Here is a 23,028-nt window from a genome sequence, read left to right on the forward strand (position 1 = left end):
CATGGCCAAAGAGGCTGAGGGTCAGAGCCAAGGTAACGTCCTACCTCGGTAGCTTCCAGAGCGGGAAAAGTATGGTCAGTTTGGTGTGGAGCTCCTGGAACTCATCAAAAGTGCGGAAGACAAACTGCGGCTCGTTCTGACCTTCCCTCAGGATCCTCACTACATATGTCTGCACACAGAGGACAGAGAGGAAGACAGCCATGCATCAGGTGTCTGCAGTTTTTCAGGTTACATACAGAGGTGTGACAGAGCATTGAAAAGTAGAAAGGAGGATTTAAGATAAATATATACAGTGGGACTCACATAATGCTTGTCAGGGTTGTATCTTTTCTGGAAGGAAAAGATGGATGTTTGGATAATGCGGCCCTCCTGCTTCATGGTGTAGGTCTTGGGGGAGAAAGACAGAATGGGCTCATCATTGGCCGGAAGGCCAGAGAATCGTAGCTGGGCAAGGTTGTGGATAAAGAAGTTGAACTTGGTGGCCACGCTGCCCAGACTGGACTCAATTAATCTAGAGATGTGGGGGGGGGGGGGAGAGAGACAAGGCACAAATCTCAATATTGTTTTCTGACCTCAGGCTCTTCTGTTGTCAGGGTTGAGTTCCAATCCGGCCTAACTGGTATTACATAAACAGCGTACACCTGATACTGCTGCTAGTGTGGCAGGAGCTTTGTGGGTATAATGAGACACCCACTACAGCAGTCTCATCTCTACTGAGCTAATACTGCCACCTGGTGGATTTTGTGTTTTTAACCAAAAAGATGTCACACAACTCACTTTCCTATTAATATGTCAAAAACAACAGGCAAAATTAGAAAAAAACTTAGGGTTATGGTTAGTTAGAGAGTTTGATTTCTCTAGTTGAAACAGTTGTTTTAGTAAAAGGGAAAAGAGATGTTGTGGCTTGTTCACCTGGTAAAGAAGATGGTTGCCTCTGCGTCTGTGTTGTGGGGCTGCAGAGCGTCAAACACATATTTGAGATCCTGAGAGCCAGTTAGCTCTGGGAGGCCTGACGACGTCATCTATAACAAAAAGACACACAATGAGAAGAGATGAACAAAGTTCAAATACACTTTTGACAATTAACAATACAATTAGAACTACATGTTCAAAATAGTGCAAATTTATATTAAAGAATATTTAAAGAATCAAGTTAATACTAAAACCACAACATGAACAAAAGAACCACAAAGTCTTTGGCTTCCAGGCTGTCAATCATTTTAATTCATGACATTATCATTTCAGAGTAAAGACAAAAAAGACAATGTCGCGATATAAAATTTGTTTTATGTATTACTGTGCCTTACATGAAGCACTAGGAATTGTCTATGTGTTGGAAACGTGATATAAATACACTCCACTTTAGCAATTAAGTATTCAGCTAAATTCTTGAGAGAAACATCATGAAATAGCCACATATAAACTGACATTTCCAGGTCAGCAGTAAAGCAATGATCTATTATCAAGGCACAGCTGCAGGAGCACTGCTCTCTGTGAAAAACTGTTCAGCAAAACAGAGAGGAATAAAAGAAAGAGGCCAAAACTGCAGAGAAACATATGCATGCAAAGACGCATGCTCGCTCTCTCACACACACACACACACACACACACACACACACACACACACACACACACACACACACACACACACACACACACACACACACACACACACACACACACACACACACACACACACACACACACACACACACACGACAAACACCTCTGAAGATACAAATAGATTGCAAGTTTATATAGATAACTGATGTATTTTACGTGTTCTCGCTCTCTCTGTGCATTTAAGCCCAATGTGTGTGCTTTGTCTCACCAGTGACAACAGATTGAGGAAAAGGCCGGAGTTCTTGCGGATGAGGTTGTAGGCCTGACAGCACAAGTCTACAAACAGCTGGAAACGACTGGTGGGACGCTCGCCTCCGTTGATGACGTACGCCATGTCAGAGGTCAGGACGAATGGCGCTCGGTCCCTGATGGGAAAGAAAGAGACAACAATTGACATCCTGGTACAACACTGGTAATGCATCAAAGCTGATATATCTGACGAGCACTCCAACACATATATAGATAAAAAATAATTTACCTTTTGAAGGTGCCAAACATCTGGGCATGGCCCAGGAACTTGCCAAAGTCAATGTGGAACATGTGACCAGTGGAGCGCAGCATGATGTTGTCGTTGTGGCGATCGCAGATTCCAAGGATGTAGGTTGCAACACAGCATCCCGCGCATGAGTAGATGAAGTTCTCTGATGCCTAAATAGAAGCAAAGAGAAAGAGTGAAGCACAGTGCCGTGCTGCTACTGCCAAGATGCAGTGTAATACCAGCAGATTTTGTGAGGGAAGACAAAAGCCTAAATGCTTAGGAGGAAGTGAAGATTGTGACTAGAGACAAGAGGTTTTCTCTACATTTCAAAAAAATTCAAGCACATCCAGAAACTATTAAATGATCTTGCAGGCTTTCCAGCAAACCAACAGTCGTCACCGGCCTACAAACATTCTGCTTATGCCTCTAGATTCTGAGTCAGAGGTGATGAGCAGGGAGTAAGGTCTCACATTTCTATGCGTCAAAGTTCATACAGTTATAAAATTGCCAGAAACTCAAAGAGTACACACCCTGTATTGTAACTCCAACACAGACAGAAATTATAAATATAAATATTCAAACCATTATTACCACTAACACTCCATATCATGAGGTATTAAAGGCATGTGTGTGAAACTAATACGCTGTGGCTAATTATTGTTTGATATAGTGAGTAGGTGTGTGTGTAAAACTTATTTAGCAACAATGACTGCATCTAAAATTTGGCCGGACATAATCCTGAAAAAAGGTATTATATTTTTCACATCACCTCAACAGCCAGGTTGTTCAGGGATAATCTCCTTTCATTTTGCTTACAATAACATATCCTTCATGTGTGTACCTTATCATACTCGTCCTCAGCAGGGTTGTACTTGCGGAGCCACTCTGCTAATGGTTTGTCCTTAAAGGATCCGGTGACGCCATACTCCACTTGGATCTTTCTCAGGGTGTCAGAGGACGGCACCAGCTCCACCATGCCTGGACAACACAAGACAGATTTTATTAAAGCAATGCAAGCACACTCATGAGTCCAAGTGACACATGGTCAACATTTGTGAGGTCACAGCGACCTTGACCTTTGACCACCTAAATCGAATCAGTTCATCCTTGAGTCCAAGTGAATATTTGTACCAAATATGAAAAACGCCTCAAGGATTTCTTGAGATATAATGTTCACAATAATGGGACAGATAGACAACATGACAACATAATGCTTCTGGCCACTGGCTGTCAACAGCGGGGAGGACTTTTGGGGCTTTGGACGCAACAGTCAACGTACTTTTGAATTATTTGTATATTATGGGGGAGGGGGATGAAAATATGCTAAATCGTATCATAGTCAAATGAAATTGCCGTTACATAAGTGATAACCATCAGCTGTTGAATGTTAAAAAAGCTATGGTTGATCATCGTTTTACAAGTTTGGCTACATAAAAGTATTGTATGGCTTCAGATCATCAACAATACTTATTACAACACTTGAGTGAAGAAATGTATTATTCTTTTGGCCATTACAGATTCAAACACACAAGAAGATCATTATCTTTGTGAATAGCACAAATTGAGAATGGCAGATTATTGTATTACACAGTCTTCTACAAATACAAAAAGTTCTTCTTCTGACCCACGTGTGCTATGAATTATGAGTGTTTTGTCGGTATGTCTAACACAGAGTGTGCCTGCATGTGTTTTTCTGTTACCTTTGTCCTTGCCAGTGGAGATGCATTTGAAATTGACTATGCGGAGGTCGAGCCCCTCCTGCAGCCATATGCGATCCATGATGCGGATCATCTGCAAAGCCAACATGTCCTGCCTAAGGTCTTCTCCAACCTGATAAACAATCAGACACACTTCAGCCACCAGGTGGTGCAATGCACATATACGAGCCATGCAAACAGTTTTTAGTTACCTGATGGCAACTACACAGTTGCTGCATGACTGAAAGATGAACAAGAACTATTTCTATCTATTGAAATACTGTCTACATGTGTATAGTACCTTGAACATAACATTGATCTCTTCTCCCAGTGGGTCGGCGTTGACCAGGGCCAACTTGAGGGGAACTGCATTGGAGTTGAAGAAGGAGCAGGCCTACAAGCACATACAGGCACAGTGTGATTTTATCTTGAGCATTACATCGCATTGTTTTGTCAGGTTCAACTGCAGGATCTAGACATGGCATTCTATCTATTTGATCAAAAACATCACTGTCCAATGACCGTATGAAAAAGGTTATTTCTGAGCGTCAAAGATAATAAGAAAGATAAGCCAAACACATTTATGTGGCGTGATGTGATTGAATTCTGACACATAATATCGAAATCATATACATGCAAGAGATCCATAATTAATAAGTATTGGGGTCTACAGTTAATTATCAATTGAAATAAAGCCTGAGTAATGAACCAGAGGAGGAGGCTCTGATTAAAAGCTATTTTATACCCTGTACCTTTTGTGCCAAGAGGTTATCCCTCTATTATTTCAGAGAATGCATTTAGATGTTTGGAGTAAACCACCTAAGTATGTGCATACATGTGTTTTTTTTTTTAGGTGAAACTGTAGTTTAGTAAGCTAATTTCCTCTGTGATTTAACCTTCAGAGATTACAAACTTTCTTTTTCTTTGTCCTGATCCAGAGGTTTGGGGTTTTCTTGTATTTATTTTTTAAGCGTCATTATAAATTCACTACAGGTCATCTTTGTAGATCAGGTAAATATGGTGTCAAGACATATTCTTTTATTTACCTGAATAAAATAAAGAAAACATATGAATATGAGGGAGATGGAGATTTTGTTCATGCAAAGTTATTGTAAATTTCTCTATTTCAGTCTGTGTGTTTTACCTTGATGTTTAGTTCCTTGGCCACCAGACTGGGGCTGAGAGGCATTCGGCAGGAGTTCCTCTGGAAAAAGTTCTGCACATTCTCGAGGCCCTCCTGCAGTGCCAACTAAACACACACAGAAATAAACGCACACAGATGTTATTATCCCCATACACAATACAATAAAAGACTAAATTAATGTCAGATCAGATTGCATCTGCACATGCACTAACCTGTCGTGTGGAGCCCCCGGCCTGCCTGACCCTCTCGGCCACGGCTCCCAGCAGGGTGACAAAGTGAGTCTGTTTCTCCAGCTCCGCCCTCAGCTTGGCTCCACACAGACACAACAGGGCACCAAGCACCCGTTCATAACGCCGGCCCCAGCCAGGATCCTGCACAGCGTCCTTTAGCAGCCTACAAGCATTACACACATCACAATAGTCAACACCTAAAGGACACTTTCTCTTTGGATACGAGCCTGTTTTTATGATGAAGTTACTTCAACAGCTATTCAATTTAATGTTATTTCCGTCACCCCCTCTCGCAAGAGAGAAAATCCCCATTGCCACCCTCCTTTAATGCTGTGCTGTATCATACTCTGTTTATCTTGAAATTGGAAAAATAAAGTGGTAAGCAAAGAGGTTATTCTGATAATTTAATTCCCAGTAAGGCCCACTGATCAGCTTTGTGGATGCTACTTTTCTGCAACATAGGATTCCTTTAGACCGTACATAAGTATAATGGTCTGGCTCAGAGCATCTCTCATCGTTTTTTCGGGTTTTCATAATGGCCGCTGGTATGTTTGTTAGTTAGCAAGATTATGCAAAAACTACAGAACGGATTTCCATGATAACTTGATGGAAGGGTCGGGGGTAGAAACAATTACAGTTTGGTGTGGATTTCAACACTAATGAGACAAACTTGTTGCATCATTTCATCTCAGGCGTCTGGTTGCTGTGTCAGCGCCGCTGCATACCCACTCACCAGCAGAGGTAGTGGGCGATGTTGATGTTGCCTTGTGCTCTGGACAGCAGAAAGATGACCAGGGCATTCTTTAGGTGACACTCAAACTTTAAGGCCTGGAACGACAAGAGAGAACTGGGATTTAGCACGACAGATTGAGCAAATGTGCATAAACGGGGAGGGGGTGGGTCTACATGAGAAAGACAAGTTGAGTTATAAAGTCAATGGGTGAATGGACATGTGAGAGATTCAATGACATGTGTATGTTCAGTGTTTTATCTGTACCTGTACAAGCTGTGGCAGGTAACCAGCTAGTTCATCATCACTACTCTTCTCAATCCAACTAACAGCCACACTTCTCACCTCTGTATCTGCAAACCTACAAACAAGCACACACACACACACACACACATAAGACACTAAACATTCAACAATAAAGATCAGCACAGTTAAAAGGAAAGGAAAATTTCCCTCCACTTAAAATAGGACTTTAGGCTTCACCGAATTACAAACTGACGGTATCAGCTTCTGACTTATTAAACCTAATTAACCCAATTAAATTTGAATGACACATTAATTGATAAAGAGAGAAAGCAGTTTTCCTGCGGTGCCACAGAGTAAATGTGTGTACAAGTACTGGGCACACAGTTCATACTTTGAGTCGAGCAGCTCCAGTGCAGTGACAGGGGGCAGAGGGGGCCACTGGTGCAGCAGTGAGTGGATGTGAGCCATGCTGGCCCAGTCCCAGCTGGGTGCACTGGCCAGCACTTTGGGCAGGCTGCTGGGGTGGTCCCTCTGACAGTGGAGCCGATGGTCCCATATGATTTGGTGATCAGCCCGTTTGAGCCTGCAGACAGAGCGTAGAAGAGAGGAGAATGGTGTTTACATAAAAATATATAAGCATGTATAAGCTACAGCTATCGCATAAAGATTTCTAATCACATATATCCAACGCAAAGTTATCAGATAAAGTTTCTTTCTCTGTTTCAACACACTAAACATAGAGTAGAAAAGGGACTGAAGAATGTGGAGTCTAATTGGCAGCATCAACAATAATGCTTAAAACAGACCACTGAAAAATAGATCACACAAATGCAGTGCAAGATATAATAACAGCAATGTGATTGTAAGGTCACCAGCTTCTCAGAACATCTGGGAAAATCAGTGCAGGATAAGTGAGTCATAACTTCTCTGCTAATGCTAAAAAACTACGAGTCAATGTGCATTTAAGCAATTACAAAAGTCATTAGAATGACTTCATCTCTAGCAGAACTCCTCAGTGTTAGACTGGTTTTTGCATATAAAAGATACAAAGATACAATCTTGTGGTTAGATTTAAGAGAACCTTGTCTCTTGAAAATTAACAAATCACACAAGGAGACAACTTGTCTTTATCACTACTGAGCCAGGCTCAGCTTACATTTGCCTTTCTGCGGATGTTGAAGATTTTTCTTTCAGGGAATGATGAAATATCACACATACTGAAATGGACACACAACACATCATATGCTCAACATGTCTTGAGTGAAAAGAGGCTGGAGAAATAAATAGGAAGGTGAGAGAGCGCTCTGTCCTAAAGTGCCGGTTGAGACTCATGGATGTTGGCAGGGTGGATGAGATTTGGCTAGCAGCGTGTAAGGAGAGCATTTAGCAGCGCCGGGAGCAGCTGGAAGCGAACAGCGATACTGGAGACTGGGAAACTGAGGCCGGCAAAGTTAGTAGCATTTTAAAAAAATCTCTATGTTAATCTAGTATGTCCAATAGAATCTGTTTTTTTATTTTTAAACAATCGACTGAGTTTGCCTTTCACACAGTTTTTGTATTCTCAGTTTTGTGTCTCTTCTGCGTTAGAAAAGCATCAGCACGCCCACTTGCACATGGTGAATCCACTGGATAATCTCCTGCAGTTTTCTCACATGGGCTCATTCCAACATTACCCAGAGTTTTTCCACTCGGAGGCTGGAAGGAGAAACTCCAAATAAAGTATGGGCCTCTCACTCAGACATTTGCGGTCTCACATACAGTTCCTCCAGAGAACGTCAGGAGATTATCTGGAGTTCAGTCCATGTCTAAAGGCAGCTTAGGTTAAAAAGAAAAATTTGAAATTGGCCTGTTTGAATTCAATTTCATGCAGATGCACATTTAAGTCCCAATTTTACACTTCATTACACTTTCCAGCAGCTACTTAAAGCATCCTGTGTTTGTTCATGAAGGAACATCAAGACCACCTTTTATTTAAATCATTCCAGCAAACCTTCAACTCTGAAGGACTGAAATAACAGAAACTACAGAAAAGTGTTAGAAGTGTTTGATATTTATTCTCACATCCAAATCTATGAATTGCAATCCCTACATTATATTTATTGAAACATGAGGGAGAATCCCTTACCCGAAATTTGAAGCTCGGCTGCAGATTTTCTCCAGCTTGCGCCGGAGGTCTGGGTCCAACTCCTCCAGAGTATGTGGCTCCAGGATGGGGGCCTCCTTTGGTCCCACATATAAAACATCCAGTGCTGAGTTGGGAAAGTCCACCTGATGGTAACACAAATACATGTGCAAAGTTTGGCTCTCTTTATTCTTCAAAAGTAACTTTAATTGAAGAAGACAACTTTCGTCACAAGTAACCTGAGGGGGAAAAAAACTTGAATAAAAACAAAAACATGCCGGTGCCACCACCAACCTGCATTGTAATTCTCTCTGTGGGCATCTTCTTGTGGCTGCCTGATGAGCCAGCAGTGGCAGCAGCTCCCTGGGCAGACGTCCACAGACAGAGCAGCCTGCTGCCCCTGGCAAGCACCCTGAACACCGTCAGCAATAAACAACAAACAAACAACAAGATTCAAAGCCATTCGTTGTAATATTATTCATCATTCATAATATTGCAATTATGTGCTATTGCTACAGCAAATATTCCACATACAACTAGATATTGTTCATTTCTGGTTTCATGGATGGATTAATCAACGGGCTGACTGGTCACAGGACCAGGGGCCTAAGAACTCAAGGGGACACTGGGTCAGAGCATCTGTATGAGCTGGCTGTAAATAGCTCAGTTAAAAGATACAAGATAATACCAAAAGGGAGGCAGTGTGGCAATAAAGGGTGGAAGAATTACCAAACACAGATGCAACAGAGCTACTAAAAGACATATAGAGGAACAAAATTACAATAAAAAGACTCAAAAGACACAAAAAATAACTACAACTGAACAAGTGTCTCTTTCAGTCTTGGGGGGCCTGTAAAACAGAAGCAATTTTCTAATAATTTGTCTTTGCCTATAAGCTTCCTCTACAGTTTGCTTTGTGTGGGTGGATGAAAAGCTAAAAAAATGTGATGTGCATGGATGCAATAAACAGGTAAATACAGTAAAACATAAATCCAGCCACTCCCAGCTGTCCCCCTCTTCTCACCCTCTGAAGTCAAAGAGCGGCATAGACACTTTGCCCAGCTGCTCTGGAGCTTTCCTCTGCTTGTTGGAGTCTGGGGAGCCACCGGCATTCTGGTTCAGCACCCCGAACAGAGACAGGCTCAGTATGGACTCCAGTGGGAGCACAGCCACTGCCATGGGGAAATTGATCCTGGGAGAGACGAGGACAGAGTAGGCATTGTTGCTGTTGTTGGGGTAAATTCAAATAGTGAATCAATTGGAAGAGAGGGATTGAGTAAAGGACAGAGGGCAAGGTAATCACTCACAGTTCATCCCATTTGACGTGGTAGAAGAAGCTTTTGTATGTGCCCACTCTCTTGGACTGGACCGGTTTAAACAGGTTCTTGCCATTGTGGGTGAGGGAGCACATCAGGAAGTATTTCTCATAGCTGAAACAACACAGAACACAAGAACACGTTACAACTTCACTTAAGTCTCAGTCAATAAAACACAATCTACAGATTATTAACAGCTTTAAATAGAGGTTAGAGAGGGAGACGCTGGTCAAACATGATCACCTGTCAATTGTAAATGCTTGCTTGTATTAACAGCACTGTTACATGTCACACTGCAACTGCATGTTCCGGTGGGGTCTGAATGATTGAGTACTTTAGTTTACGTGAATATAACCTCAGGTTTGAAGAACAACATGGAAAGTCCACGGTACACAGGTTGCTGATGTCATCACTTTATGTCATAACCAATTTACATAATATATAAACAAGCATCTTTAGATAATAGCCTCTAATGTCAAGGAACATATAAATGCAAAGCAGGTGCACAGTGAAAGGAGAGCATGTCTTTAATGCATCCAGACATTTCAAATAAGGCAATAGAATGTGAACAAATCGTTCATAAATAGAATTTGGTTTGATCCACACATCAAAAATAACCTCTCTGTTTCACTTAGAGATACATTATGTGAGTGGGGAGGGAGAATATATCAGTTACACATTTCCACTACTCCAGGCCTGATCCTTTGCACAGTGCCATCTGTGTTGGCAGTTCCACCACTCACCATGGTGTCTCAATATGCTGGCAGTGCTGTGGCATTTACTGAGGCTCCAGATGGATGACACATTAGCCACAACACCAGACTCAAGACTTCAACAATTACAGTAACAGTACAACACAACAGATATGTCTGGCTGCTTGTCTGGACTGGGAAATACTATATTCGCTGTGTCCCACTGGCCTTGGGTGAAACATTTTTGGAGGTGTCTTTGGAATGACTGTCACTGCAGCAATGTTTGGTGCTGGCTTAAAATAGCTGCTGGGGGAGGCAGCTCTGCAGTAAATAGGCCTGTTATTAAGCAGTTCCTCTCTTCGTGAGGGCCTCCCTGGCCAGAAAATTACCGTGGAAAGACAGCAGCGGTTCTCAAGACAGCTTTTAAACTGTCTCCATCTTACAGACAGGGCGACGCTTTATATATAGTTTTGTTTTAAAGTGCTACATTTTTCAGCTCTTGACCAGATTTGATCTTGGTTCACCATGGCTAACTGAATAAAGCCATCGTGATTAAGCAATAACTATAGCTGAAGACTATTCTTCAGTGACAGTGAACCTGGTGACAGCGCTATCTTCCCTGACTCAACTTCCTGTGCAGTTATAAAGCCTCTGACCTCTCTACTTTTCTGCCTGCGTTTCATGTATGAAATGTACTACTCTTGGTCTTTGGTGCGTGACAGAGCTGACAACGGAAAACTTGGCTGAGCTCTGTTCCAGACGCACGCGGGAGATAAAGTCGTGGTGAAACTGGACACTGGCATGGATAATTAAGCCACAGGGAACAACACCGGAGCTGTTTCCTCAGTAGAAGAAAACAAAACTACCTGGTGTGACAGCACAGCCTGTGAGAACACTGCTTGATTTCAGCTGATTACCAACGAATGGTTACCATACAAGAGACAAAACCATGTTATTATGACCATTGTATCATGTTTTTTTGAGAATTTAAGCTTTTCCTGCGAACTTGATAAATAAAAATTCATTCAAAATTTGACCTTCCTTCCACTGCTGTCTCTGACCTTATACTATATTACAATTAGGTGAAATGTGTGTGGCAATAAAAATACAGAGCAAGTGGGTCATTATGTAAGGAAAAATGCATGGATAGAGTTTAATTATGCTGCAGCGACTACCTCATATACAATAAGTTTTCCCAGTTAGGTTCTGAATTATTTTTTTTCTGGTGCAACCTAGATTCAAGAACAGGTTTCAATTGGTCATACTTCTTTAGTTATCACACACTGATTTATGGCTTTGACATAAAAACGTTAACAATAGTCACACGAGCAGTATCTCTAATTATTTGATCCAATCAATTCTCACAGTATGGTTTTATGAAACAAATATATGCATCTCCACCTACAAATGGTTTACATTTACTGCATAAAATATGTCTGATTGTACAATGAACAGTGTATCAACAGTGCAATATAATATTATTTATAACCAATCAAAGTGTGTGCAGTGATTTTATGTAAATTCTCTGACTGTTTACCTGCTGACCCAGTTGGCTGGGATGCCATGCAAAGCAAACAGGGTGAACTGAAGGTGGTCTGTGGTGCCAGAAGCTTCTTTGCTGCTCCTCCCCTGCACAGTTTCCTCGTTTGAGGGCTCCGGCAGCGGACGTGAGCTGAAGGAGGAGGAGGTAGCAGAAAAGGAGCGCAGGTACAGCTTGGCTTGGTCGTAGACAGCCTGTGTTAGCAAGGCCATGCTCTCCTCCACAGGACTGGTGTAACCTGATAAAATGAGAGATAGCATTTTAACAGCTAGGACAGCGAACACAGCTATTTAATGTGAGATATACAGTGCAATAGCATTGAAATCACTCAGGTAAGAAAAAGAAAAGTAAACGTCAGAAGTAATTTTCCTAATCTTATGACCCTCACAATACTGCCTGTAATTGATCTTTAAATAACAGCGACATATACACTTCCTCTCTCATATACTTTATAGTTTTACAGCCATTTGTCGATGCATTTCAAAACCGCCTGTACCTTTTTTTTTTGGAAAGCAAGAAATATGGCTAAAATAGTCAAACTCTTATCCACGACAACTTTGCCATAATTCTTTATTGTAAAGGCCTCCGAAGCATGGTGCAGTTGAGTGAGTATAGGTTATGCGTAACGGTGTATGTTTGTATATAACTTACCATCTGATGATTGACCAGAAGATTTGGACCCCATCTACAAAGCAAAACAAAATGGTCTTAAGTCATCATCATCAAAAAACATTATGTGTAAACGGGTGACCATTCTGTCATATTTTCATATATGTGTGACAGAGCCAACCTTGGGTGAGCGCGTCTGTGGTAAATTGACAGAGTGCCGCAGTCTTTTGACGGCCTCTGTAATCGCTTGGGTCTCCACCTCATCCAGAGCACAGCACAGGTTCTTCACTGTCTGCACCACCCGGTCCACCGTCTTATACTGTGTACTCTGAATACAGAGATTGAGAAGATGAGTATATCATGTGTGTTAAAACTGCATCACTCTTCACATGCTTTTACCAGTGTTGTTAAAAGTAATATCCACCAGTTTTGTTTCACAGTCAAATATATTGTTTAACTCAAGAACAACTAATGTGTTTGTATTTGCCTAAACAAGGCAAAACAACAAAAACAGCACACTTCTTCACGCTGATAGTGAATTAAGAAATGTGCATGATAGGATTATGATTCAGGGATCGTGCATGAGGTTTTAGAGTGCAGAAACTAAGAACATGTAACTAGCTGGTCTACACATATAAATTAATAAGTGCAATATGTGCATAATGCAATGTTACATTTCCAGACTCAACTTGATTGTGTTATTTTTTGCCAAAATGAAGACCTGGAAATCATCAAAAATATTTTTTCCATCCTTTTCCTTAACCCCCCAAACCTGCCCAGGGACCACATGTACCTGATTTTGTAGGCAGATGTTGACTTGATTGTGATAGCCTTCCAAATAGTCAACCAGGCCTTGTCTGCAAAGAAGAAACAAAGGCAGAGTTTAGTAATGAAAGACGAACAGGAGGACTTTAATTATATTTGGTTTATTATCAGCAAATCAGATCTTAACAGAAAATAGAACGTTCAACTAATAATAAAAAATAACTTAAGATTTGGTCTTAAATGTTTTAAAAATAAGAATAAAATACCCCCAAAAACCTCTGTTTAAACTCTGTATATGTAACCCTGACCCTAACCCTCTGTATATGTAATTTGGGTTAGGATGCTCACACAAATTTATTAGGAAGAAAATACTGCAGAAACCATTAAGTCACATCAATAAAGTTAAACAGAGAACTTCTAGAAGATTTATCATAACTTAATCCTTCATCAATCCTGAAAACTAAAGAAAAACCTGACATTTATCTTAGAACTAGGTAAACACTTTGAAGACCGGGCTACACATACAGTTTAAAGAAAACTAATATACATGGAATACAATAACCAAGTGTCCTTCCATATATTTTCTCAATAAGTGTGGGGCCCTCATACCTGGTGACAGTCTCCTTAAAAGGCCTCTCCACCTGGCTCAGGTGCTTCTCTAGGTCTATTGTAGAGTTGTCATCCTCAGCCTAACAAAACAGTAGCAAACATTTACCAACAACACATACGAGTTACAATTAGGTAAAAATCTCCACTACAGTTGATATGAGCTCATGATATCATGACTTACACTGCGTGCCAAGTCTCTTCTCATGGTGGAGTGAGAGAGTAGTTGTAATGTGATCTCATTCTCCCACTTCCTGCAGTTCTGGACATACTCATGGCTGCCGAGGCTGTGTTTACTGTGTCACAGGGCAACAGAGGCAAGGTTAAGATAATCACAAACCATATGTCTGTAGGGAAGATTATAAGCAGTTATTGAAACAAAGGAGGAACAGAGCAAGAGAGTACAGAGTGGATTACCCATTTAAAATCATGGACTCTTGCCAGAAATGTAAAATTTGATTTGTTTAGTCAAAATGTTGGGGTAATTCACTGCTCATTGTCTGTTATCATAGCCGAGGAGTATAGATTTTGCCACTTTCTGTTCGTCAGTATAATTATACCAAATCTACTGAATGGATTTCCAAAAAACTTGGAAGAATGAGAAACGAGCCAAGAAAGAACGCATTCAAGTTGGACGCAGATCCTGATAAAGGGAGGATTCAACATTGTGAGACGCTGAGGGGCATCTTTCTTTTTTTACATTTTCATAAATTCCATGCATTATTTTACCATTAATGTATCTTAATGGAGATCATTTATATTTAGGGGACTGCTATCTTTGAGTTTGTGAAATTTGATGCAGCTTGATTGAATAAATTAACTTTTATGCTGGTGTGTAAGTCTGATTCGATCGTAGTGAGGGAGAGGTCACATTATGGAGAAAAAAGGCAAAAGCATTTATAAATGGTAAATGGTTCTGTATTTATATAGTGCTTTTCTAGTCTTGATGACCACTCAAAGCACTTTACAGTACAGTTCTACATTCACCCATTCACACACACATTCATACAGTGCATCTATTCAAAGCACTTTGTTATTCTATGGGGGGGGCATTCGAGGTTCAGCATCTTGCCCAAGGACACTTTGGCATGCAGATGGGTCAGACTGGGGATCGAACTGCCGACCTTCAGGTTGGAGGACGACCACTCTACCCCTCAGCCACAGCCACCCACCAATGCATTAGTTTGCTAACATTTTAACCACTTTTCAATTGTGTGGATGGGCCTCTCACTAGGTTCTATGTCAAGAATAAAGGAGTCTCCATAGCTACCTTAAGAAGGAAAAAACTAACTAAATAAATCTCTATTATTGTAATAGTTTATGGGCACTTGTGAGGCTAATTTACTCTCCCTGTATGTTCAAAAAGAGATTTATAGATGTAACCGTAACTGCTCAGTGACCACATACTTCCATGCGTCCTGTACTTTGGCATGGATTTAACAACCATGCCAACCATGTGCAGCACATTCTCTAGGGGGCAGCACAGAGTTTAGAGTTTCTGACAGTAAAAAAACACTGTAACAATCTTTAAAAAAGAAAAGAGGCAAAGCAGCAGTTTGTCCCTGAGCCCTGGTGAAGTAACATCATATCATTTCCGAATCCAGCTTTGACTATGAATGCATTTAGTCTGGCCGGTAAACGGTTGTAAAGATTAGTCAGTGTATAATTAAGCAGCGTTTATCAGATCAGCTGTTATAAACACAAAAGATTACATATGCAACTTTGAACATGTGGGTGTACGAGGCTTTTAAGCTTTGTCGTAATGATATCCATTCCCATGTATCCCGGATAAGAGAGAGCAGAGGCGAGATATAGAAACATCCCCCGCGTCTATTTTTGGAGAATTTTGAGAGGATGCCAAGATAAAGTTAAGAACAAAGATAGAAAGAGTGAGGGAGGGAGAACGAAAAGCAGAAGGCTGCTTAAGAAAACTAAATCAAATCTATTGAAAACAAAGAATTAACACGCATAAAAAGTCAGCCCAGAGAAGGATTTTTCTTCCACTGGTTAAGAATAAGGGTTTGGGAAATATGAAGTTCTGCAACACAACAAGTATTTTGTTTGTACTCACTTCTGCAGCACCTCCTCCTGGCCACAGACTTTGAGCAGGTAGCTGGAGAAGTTGACCTGGTCCAGGTCATCATGGACCCAGCAGAGAGTCTGGCTGATCAACAACTCCACCGGAGAACTCACTGAGGAAGGAGGAGGAAGGGATGGAGAGATGAGATGCAAGGAGGACAGTATTGGAGAGACAGAGGGTGATCAGAGGGAATTGATGGAGAGATAGAGAGCGACAGAGCGATGTGAGGGGGAAGGTCAGTGGAAGTAAAAGGTCGGAAAGAAAAAACAGGTCCAGCGAAAGATGAGGACAATGGAAGGGGAAAAAAGGGAATGATAGAAGAGAGAAGACAAAATGACAATAAGGTGACATTTTTTGAAACCACATAACACACTGTACAAGCGAACAGGAACCGGCATGATTCAAGGTGTATCAACAGGAAATGGCTTTTTGGTGGTTCAAGTTACCATATTTTAAAGTAATTGACATGGTACACAACCACAAATGTATTAAGATCATTAAAGGGTCAGAGGTCAAGGGTTACAATTTAGGTGTCATTTTGATAACAGTCTTGACACACATACACAAATGTATTAGAAATTAACATTCTCATTTACACACGTGTGACCGTGCCCTAAGTGCCAAACATGTTGAAGGCTTTCAAATTTGCTGTTGTGGGAACTGAACTCTAGACCTTACTGGAACTTCTCTCCACCTGCAAACCTTCCTCTCACATTGTGAACGTCTCCACTTTCATTTCAAATCAATCCTCTCCTCGGATTAAAAGAATAACGCCATGTGCTGTTTTGTGGAAGGATTTTAATTCAGGAGGATTTGGGGTCAGCTCTCGATGTTTGTATGTGCTTCGATATCTGATGTGTCCAGCCAACACAAGACTGAGTGGATCGTGAAACCTGACACAAGGCAGATTATTCATCTGTTTAGCTACTTCTGCAGAGGTTTTCACACTCTTAACAATGCCTATACACAAAACACAGGCAGACAGATACAGACTCTTCACATAAACACACATCTCAAACACGCACACTGGATACTTAATAGCGGTTCACATAGACACAGGGTAGGAGACCACCCCTGGCTCCAGCAATAACAGACCTCCACCCTTTAGAGGAATGGTGTCCTTTCTCGCTTCTTATGCCAGCAGGCTTAGCTTCACAGTCCAGACCGGCTGTGTGGCAGTGGTGGCTGCCGCGGTTATATCTGTACTGGAGTGTTTAGTAACAAAGCAATTAGACAGGTCACGCCTCAAGTTGTGAGCCCTCTGAGGTGGTGAGGGAATTCCTGGCAGGGCATTTTTGAGGGCACCAGTTAAAAAGAGGATAAAATTCCTATACCTCATTCTGCTAACCATTTCACACATGGTTGGGGAAAGGTGTTGGCGGGTAAACATACGGACAAAGAAATTGATGCTTGACTTGAGACACACACACGTTTCTAAGTAACATAAGGGTAAAAAACTCTTTTGATACAAGTTTTGGGTCGCTGTCTTGTGGGATCGTGAAAGGACTGGTTACTCAACTCGACTGGTGATTCAATTTCTCTGTGACTTAAAAAAAATGTATTTCTGTAACAGCTCCCAATCAGATACAAAAGGCGACATGTGGAGGCAACTGGAAAACCATAGTTATTGAAGAAGAAAAGGAACTGTCACAGCATCATAGTGTAGCAGAGAATGGAAGCATTATAAGGCCAATGTACTTCCATGAGTAAGGGATACATTAAGAGCTCGAGTGAACCCCTAATGTTAATACATTATGTGTGTGCTGCTGTCTTGTTTCAATTCAGCAATCTTAGCACTTATCTCTCACCCACAGTTGGTATCTCCCGAATGTCACACTACACATTATGCAAACAAATAAGAATGCTGCCGTTTAGTGTTTCAATTTGTAATGTGGTGTGCCAATAACATTTAATACTAAAGGGCACACAGAGAGTGATAACCTTGGCCAAAGCTAACCCCCTATCTTGCAATGTTATAGAAAGTGAAAAAAATCTTGGATCAGCCACCTTGAAGGTGGGGGTGGTAAGTTACTTCTTAAACACTTTTTAAGTTTGAAAAACAATTTCATTTCCAATTCTCTTCCCAATAGCCATCAATGATACAAATTTGAAAACAAGTTTTAGAAAATTGTTTCATGTCGCTAACCAGCCGGAGTACCTGCGCTCACCCTGCCTGCTTCTAGCAGTTGTGAGGCAGTGCAAGTTCATGTGTTTTGGGGGCATAGCATTCGGTTGGATGAGCATGTGCAGCCTGCTCTTTTTAGCTTTTCCAGGATTACCAAAGCTAGCTACTGTGTAGGCAGACTGATGCTTGTTGCTACCTTTTACCTGTGTGTATGTGCATTAGCATCCTTCAAGTCAAATTCCTGCAAATGTATTGTGTGAAAATGAAAAGATTCTAAAAGAGGGGGGAGTTCTTTTCTTTACATGTGAAATGAGAAAAATGATGGCGTTCACTTCTCCGACACCCTCTTAACCACAGAGAGTAAAAGTAACCTGAGCCAAACTGCAAGCGTGTTTCCTCCCTGTGCCTCTGCCTTCATCTGTTTAATAGCTTTTTCATCACATCTAATTTTCTTACTCTGTTTCATTTTCTTTTCTTTCTCTGCTACTTAACCCCTTTCTTTCTAAATTTAACCTGCTTATTTAGTTTCTCTCTTTATAAAATGTCTTTCCACTTTTTTCCTTCTCTCTGTTCCATGATTTTTTACCTCTGCATTTCTATTTGCTCATACTCTTCCTTCTTCATACTCTGCTTTCTTTACCTCATTTACATGTCTTGCCCTCTCCCCCCCCCCCCCACCCCAACTCCTTCCATCTCCTGTTCTTAGCAGCAGTATGTGAGGAATCCCCAGAAACCAATGAGTAGTTCACAAGATAACCAGCCAAATGGTAAGGTCAAAATAGTGTGCATTATTTAGTGAAAGTTACACAATGTAGAAATACCACAGTTAATAACAGTCAGAGAGAAGAAAATAAATAGGGCAGTGAATTTCTCTGTTGTCCCACTCAAGAGTGGGACAACAGAGAAGAAGAGAGGATAAATAAAAGTACCTGCACTTTTCTCTAGCACTCTATCCATCCAGCCAAGCTTTGAGTAGAACTAAAACGTATTGTTCCTGGGAGCAAGTGTGTGTCCAACCAGAGGAATCAAAACACCAGCTACAGTTTGTGGGTCAACACGCTCCTGACAACATAAGTCAACCCGGAAACAGTGAACTGGATGTCATACAAGGAAAGAAGGAAGTATGCCTAGGAAGTGACCCCAGGCACCAGGATTAACATGGAGATAAATTCAGAGTCAACACAGGAAGCTAAGAAAGTACTATTCTGATATAAAATGAGGAAAGTAGTAGATATACTTCCTTTAGGTTGTTAGTGTTAAACTGAGCTATTTAGAGTGGTGTCTGGGTCAGTAGGCGAGTCTGTTAGACAGAATACACCCACACAAGTTTTTATAATATATATATATACTGATGGCAGTGATGGTCCTCATGGAACAAGATAGACAGATGTTTTTGTAGGAAATCCCTCATTTATACTGTAAGAAAGCATTCTGTAACATAAATACACAAATGAAATTCATAACAAAGCAAATGGCCCTAATCTCTTTTGAAAATTCACTGAGTTAAGAACATTTTGAGTATTTGAAGACCTCCTGCATAAGAAGATGTCCGGACGCCCTGTCCCCCCAAGTATGTCCTTCCCCGCTGACAGCCTCCACCGTGCTTGACTATACATCTGAGACCTATGTCAGACGGCGGGGGCTGAACTCCAGTCCCTTTTGCTGAATTCTGCTACTCCGTGGCGAGGGGACAAACCTTTATTTGTGCGGAAAAGGAACGCAGTGTACTTCCCACGACAGAAAAAATGAAAGGGAAAAGAAAAAAAATTGACGGGAAGGGGGTGAAGAGTTTGGCAGCTGTGAATGTTGTTTCTTCCTTCAGACCTCTCTTATCTGCAATCTGAGCTGTTCATTCTCCAAGGGAGGGGGGTACAAGGTTTCTCTTTCAGCTGACTTTAAAGCAAAAGTGCACAATATGAGGACTTTTTTTTATTAAAAAATGTTTTATGTTGTTAATGGGAAGAAAAAAGGGGTGTTCAACAATCCTGTTAAGACCTGGTTCAAAGAAGGTTCGGATTACAGACATTTGTTATCCAGGGGTTCTTACCGTCACAGGTGAAGGTTACAGGCTGCTGAGATTCCGAGATTTCAATAGAAACCTTGACAGAACAGCTATTGTCACCTCCCGTGTCTCTCTGGGTGATGACAGGGCTGAGGACGAAGCCAGGGTTGGTGGAGATGTCTCCATGAGGGAATTTCGAACGCAGGCTGGTGGGACCAAAAAAAGAAAAAGAAACATAGTCAACCCTTTCCCACCATATTTTGATCTATTTGGCTATTCAGTGCAAACACATGAGGTGCAGTCAGGGCCAGGCTGCGTATATGGATCAGAACGCTTAGATAAGACGCGTGGATTCACTATGGGTAGTGATTTTAACTGTAAATCTGAATAGAACAGGAATTAGCAGCATCTGCACACGGTCATGAAAAACCACAAATCAACAACAAGACTCAGAAGTTGCACGCACGCGCACACACACAGCTCTTTACTGCATATGTAGTACATGTGGATGTTCTTTCTGCAGGGGTCAATAATAATAATAATCAATACTACAAGAAAACTCTTTCATCTTATTCTCATAATAAAATTTGACACACTGTTATAAGCTTAAAGGTTTACTGTGAAGAATTGTGTGACATCTAGTGGTGAAGCTGCTTGTTGCAGATGAATACCCCTCACCTCACCCTCCCCTTCCAAACATGAAAGAGAACCAGTAGTAGCCTTCAGTTGTTAGAACAACTCTAAAAGAGGTTAGTTTTCCAGTTTAGATGACTATAAAAAAACATGGCAGCCTCCCTAGAGAGGACCCGCTCCTGTTGTAAATATAGAGTATTTAAATATAAAGGGCGCATTCTAGGGTAAAGAAAAAAAACAATTTGTACAGTTTAGATGAAACACTTGTGAAAACATTACTAGACTTATTTTATATTCAATCTACCAGGAAGCATCTTACATTTTAACGTCTTCACAGAAGGCGACAACCTCAAGGTTTTGAGCGTCCTGTTGTTCCAGGGCAGCGTTCTTCACCAAACCTGTTCCCTTGTCCTACATTAACAAAACATGTAAACACAAACAGAATCAGGGAAGTGAAAAAAATACACAGTTATTAATAACATTACACAGTTCAAACAGTAGCAGGCCAGATTGAGAACGGCAGGACACAAAGACAGTGACTGGCGGTGTCTGGTCATGATAATGTGTCGAGCTCATACTGTATGAATTCCTGACATCAGTTTAACAATACAAGAGACTGTAAACAGCCATGCTGAAGGTCTTTATGGTGATTTGGGTTTAGGGATTGCTGAAGAGGCAGTTTTATTAAAAACAACCTCAATGCGATGAATCCTACAGGGAAAATAAACATGTCAGCAAGGACAAAGGTTTGAAACACCCACAGAGGTCTCCAGCCCCTTTATGACCTTTACTCTTAAATTGCAGCATTAAAACACAAGTTTATGTTTAATTTAGGTTTACTTTTAAAATTAAACAAACACAGGTACACACAAGAAAAACTACACCCTCCAGCAGCTGAGCCAACTTTCACTAGAAAAAATATAATTATAAATGGAAGTTCATTATTTTCATAAAATCAGTTTTTGTCCTCTTAAACATTTGAAGAGTTCACTTCAAAGAGTTGTTAGTCTGTCTCTTTGTCTCTCAGACATGTCCACACACACACACACACACACACACACACACACACACACACACACACACACACACACACACACACACACACACACACACACACACACACACACACACACACACACACACACACACACACACACACACACACACACACACAAATCCTGAGACAGCTCTCCTGGGAGTTACTCTAAGAGATTCCTGGAGACTTGTCTGCTGCCGGGAACTCGCAGTTACAACCGGCTTTTTACGGCCGTCTTACTGCCAGCGGCTGAGGAATGTGCTTCCTGTGGCACAGGAAATGAGAAGTGAAAGGGCACCACCCCTTCCGTTGCCCAGCTCTGGGCTGTCTGCAAAAGTGCTCAGTCATGGTTTGGATAACAGGGACTCTGACATCACTCCCAATGAGGAAGGTTTGTAGACAGGGCAGGAGAGCAGGGGGAGAAAAAGGAGAGAGGGTGACAATTTTTTGTTTGGAATGTCATAATATTGGTCGATTCCTCCCCTGAGAGGTTTATAGTCAACTTTTGAGTTTGCTGATGAACTCAGGGGCAGTGAGATTACTTTTCATGTGCAATGACGATGACAGACTCCCAATGTTTGTTTTGTTTTTTACATTTTGTTGGATTAACTCATCTCGTATCATATTACTATATTGATATGAAATTATATTTCTATTGTGATGAGAGTGCATAAAGAGCCCAGTACAATATTTAGATGAATTTAGTTCTGGAAAAAGACCTTCCAATTGTTTTGTTTATTAAACTTGAAACAATATCAAATCTTATCGCCTACTTATCGCTTCAGCTTCACAAGAAACACTGGTCTAGTGGATGGACTGCACTTAATGGTCAACTTTCAAAATTACTATTTAAAGTTTCAATGAGTATTCACACGTATTGCTCTATTCTCCCTAAACACCAAAATGTGTCACAAGCCTCTGTTTCTGTAATATCTTATTATTGAGACCGGAATTAAAAACATTAGCAGTGTTTATGTTTGAAGACAGGATTGCTTCAGCAAAAACAAACATGGGCACATAATCCAATGAGGCCATGTTAGCTGATCGCTACACTACAACACACACACAAACACACACAAACACACACAGCGGGCTGTACAGTGGGACAGACCCGTCTTTGTTCCGCTCTACTGATTTTGTTTGGACCTAGACAGAGAGCTCCTGGTGTCTGAAGTCATGGGAAGAGCTTTAAATGATTCACACGTTGACTAATGCTCCACACTTCCTCTGCTTTTACTGGAGTGTGACCATACTGACTGTAATACCAGGAACACACTGTACAGGAAAGGAAGATTATAACCCTAACAGTGGCTGATCTTCAGGGTCACAGAGAGTTAATGTGACCAGTAGCTTG

General features: G+C 41.2%; 1 protein-coding gene across 2 annotated transcripts in view; it reads right to left on the reverse strand.

Moving 5' to 3' along the window:
* The window catches only part of pik3c2a (phosphatidylinositol-4-phosphate 3-kinase, catalytic subunit type 2 alpha), a 40,468-nt gene that overhangs the window by 3,780 nt on the left and 13,660 nt on the right, over positions 1-23,028 (reverse strand). For both annotated transcript variants that reach the window (XM_053426719.1, XM_053426720.1), the window contains 26 exons: positions 20,958-21,049; positions 20,051-20,211; positions 15,870-15,990; positions 13,983-14,094; positions 13,802-13,881; positions 13,221-13,284; positions 12,609-12,755; positions 12,470-12,503; positions 11,816-12,056; positions 9,578-9,700; positions 9,295-9,462; positions 8,565-8,682; positions 8,274-8,416; positions 6,540-6,731; positions 6,170-6,263; positions 5,906-6,000; positions 5,155-5,335; positions 4,943-5,047; positions 4,100-4,192; positions 3,802-3,931; positions 2,943-3,079; positions 2,102-2,271; positions 1,832-1,988; positions 913-1,022; positions 304-511; positions 45-169 (listed from right to left, as the gene is read on the reverse strand). In XM_053426719.1, coding sequence (XP_053282694.1) covers positions 45-169; positions 304-511; positions 913-1,022; positions 1,832-1,988; positions 2,102-2,271; positions 2,943-3,079; positions 3,802-3,931; positions 4,100-4,192; positions 4,943-5,047; positions 5,155-5,335; positions 5,906-6,000; positions 6,170-6,263; positions 6,540-6,731; positions 8,274-8,416; positions 8,565-8,682; positions 9,295-9,462; positions 9,578-9,700; positions 11,816-12,056; positions 12,470-12,503; positions 12,609-12,755; positions 13,221-13,284; positions 13,802-13,881; positions 13,983-14,094; positions 15,870-15,990; positions 20,051-20,211; positions 20,958-21,049 — 3,401 coding nt within the window. The remainder of the gene's footprint in view (positions 1-44; positions 170-303; positions 512-912; positions 1,023-1,831; positions 1,989-2,101; positions 2,272-2,942; positions 3,080-3,801; positions 3,932-4,099; positions 4,193-4,942; positions 5,048-5,154; positions 5,336-5,905; positions 6,001-6,169; positions 6,264-6,539; positions 6,732-8,273; positions 8,417-8,564; positions 8,683-9,294; positions 9,463-9,577; positions 9,701-11,815; positions 12,057-12,469; positions 12,504-12,608; positions 12,756-13,220; positions 13,285-13,801; positions 13,882-13,982; positions 14,095-15,869; positions 15,991-20,050; positions 20,212-20,957; positions 21,050-23,028) is intronic.

This window comes from Pleuronectes platessa, chromosome 7, assembly GCF_947347685.1.
Source record: "Pleuronectes platessa chromosome 7, fPlePla1.1, whole genome shotgun sequence".
Lineage (NCBI taxonomy): Eukaryota > Metazoa > Chordata > Actinopteri > Pleuronectiformes > Pleuronectidae > Pleuronectes > Pleuronectes platessa.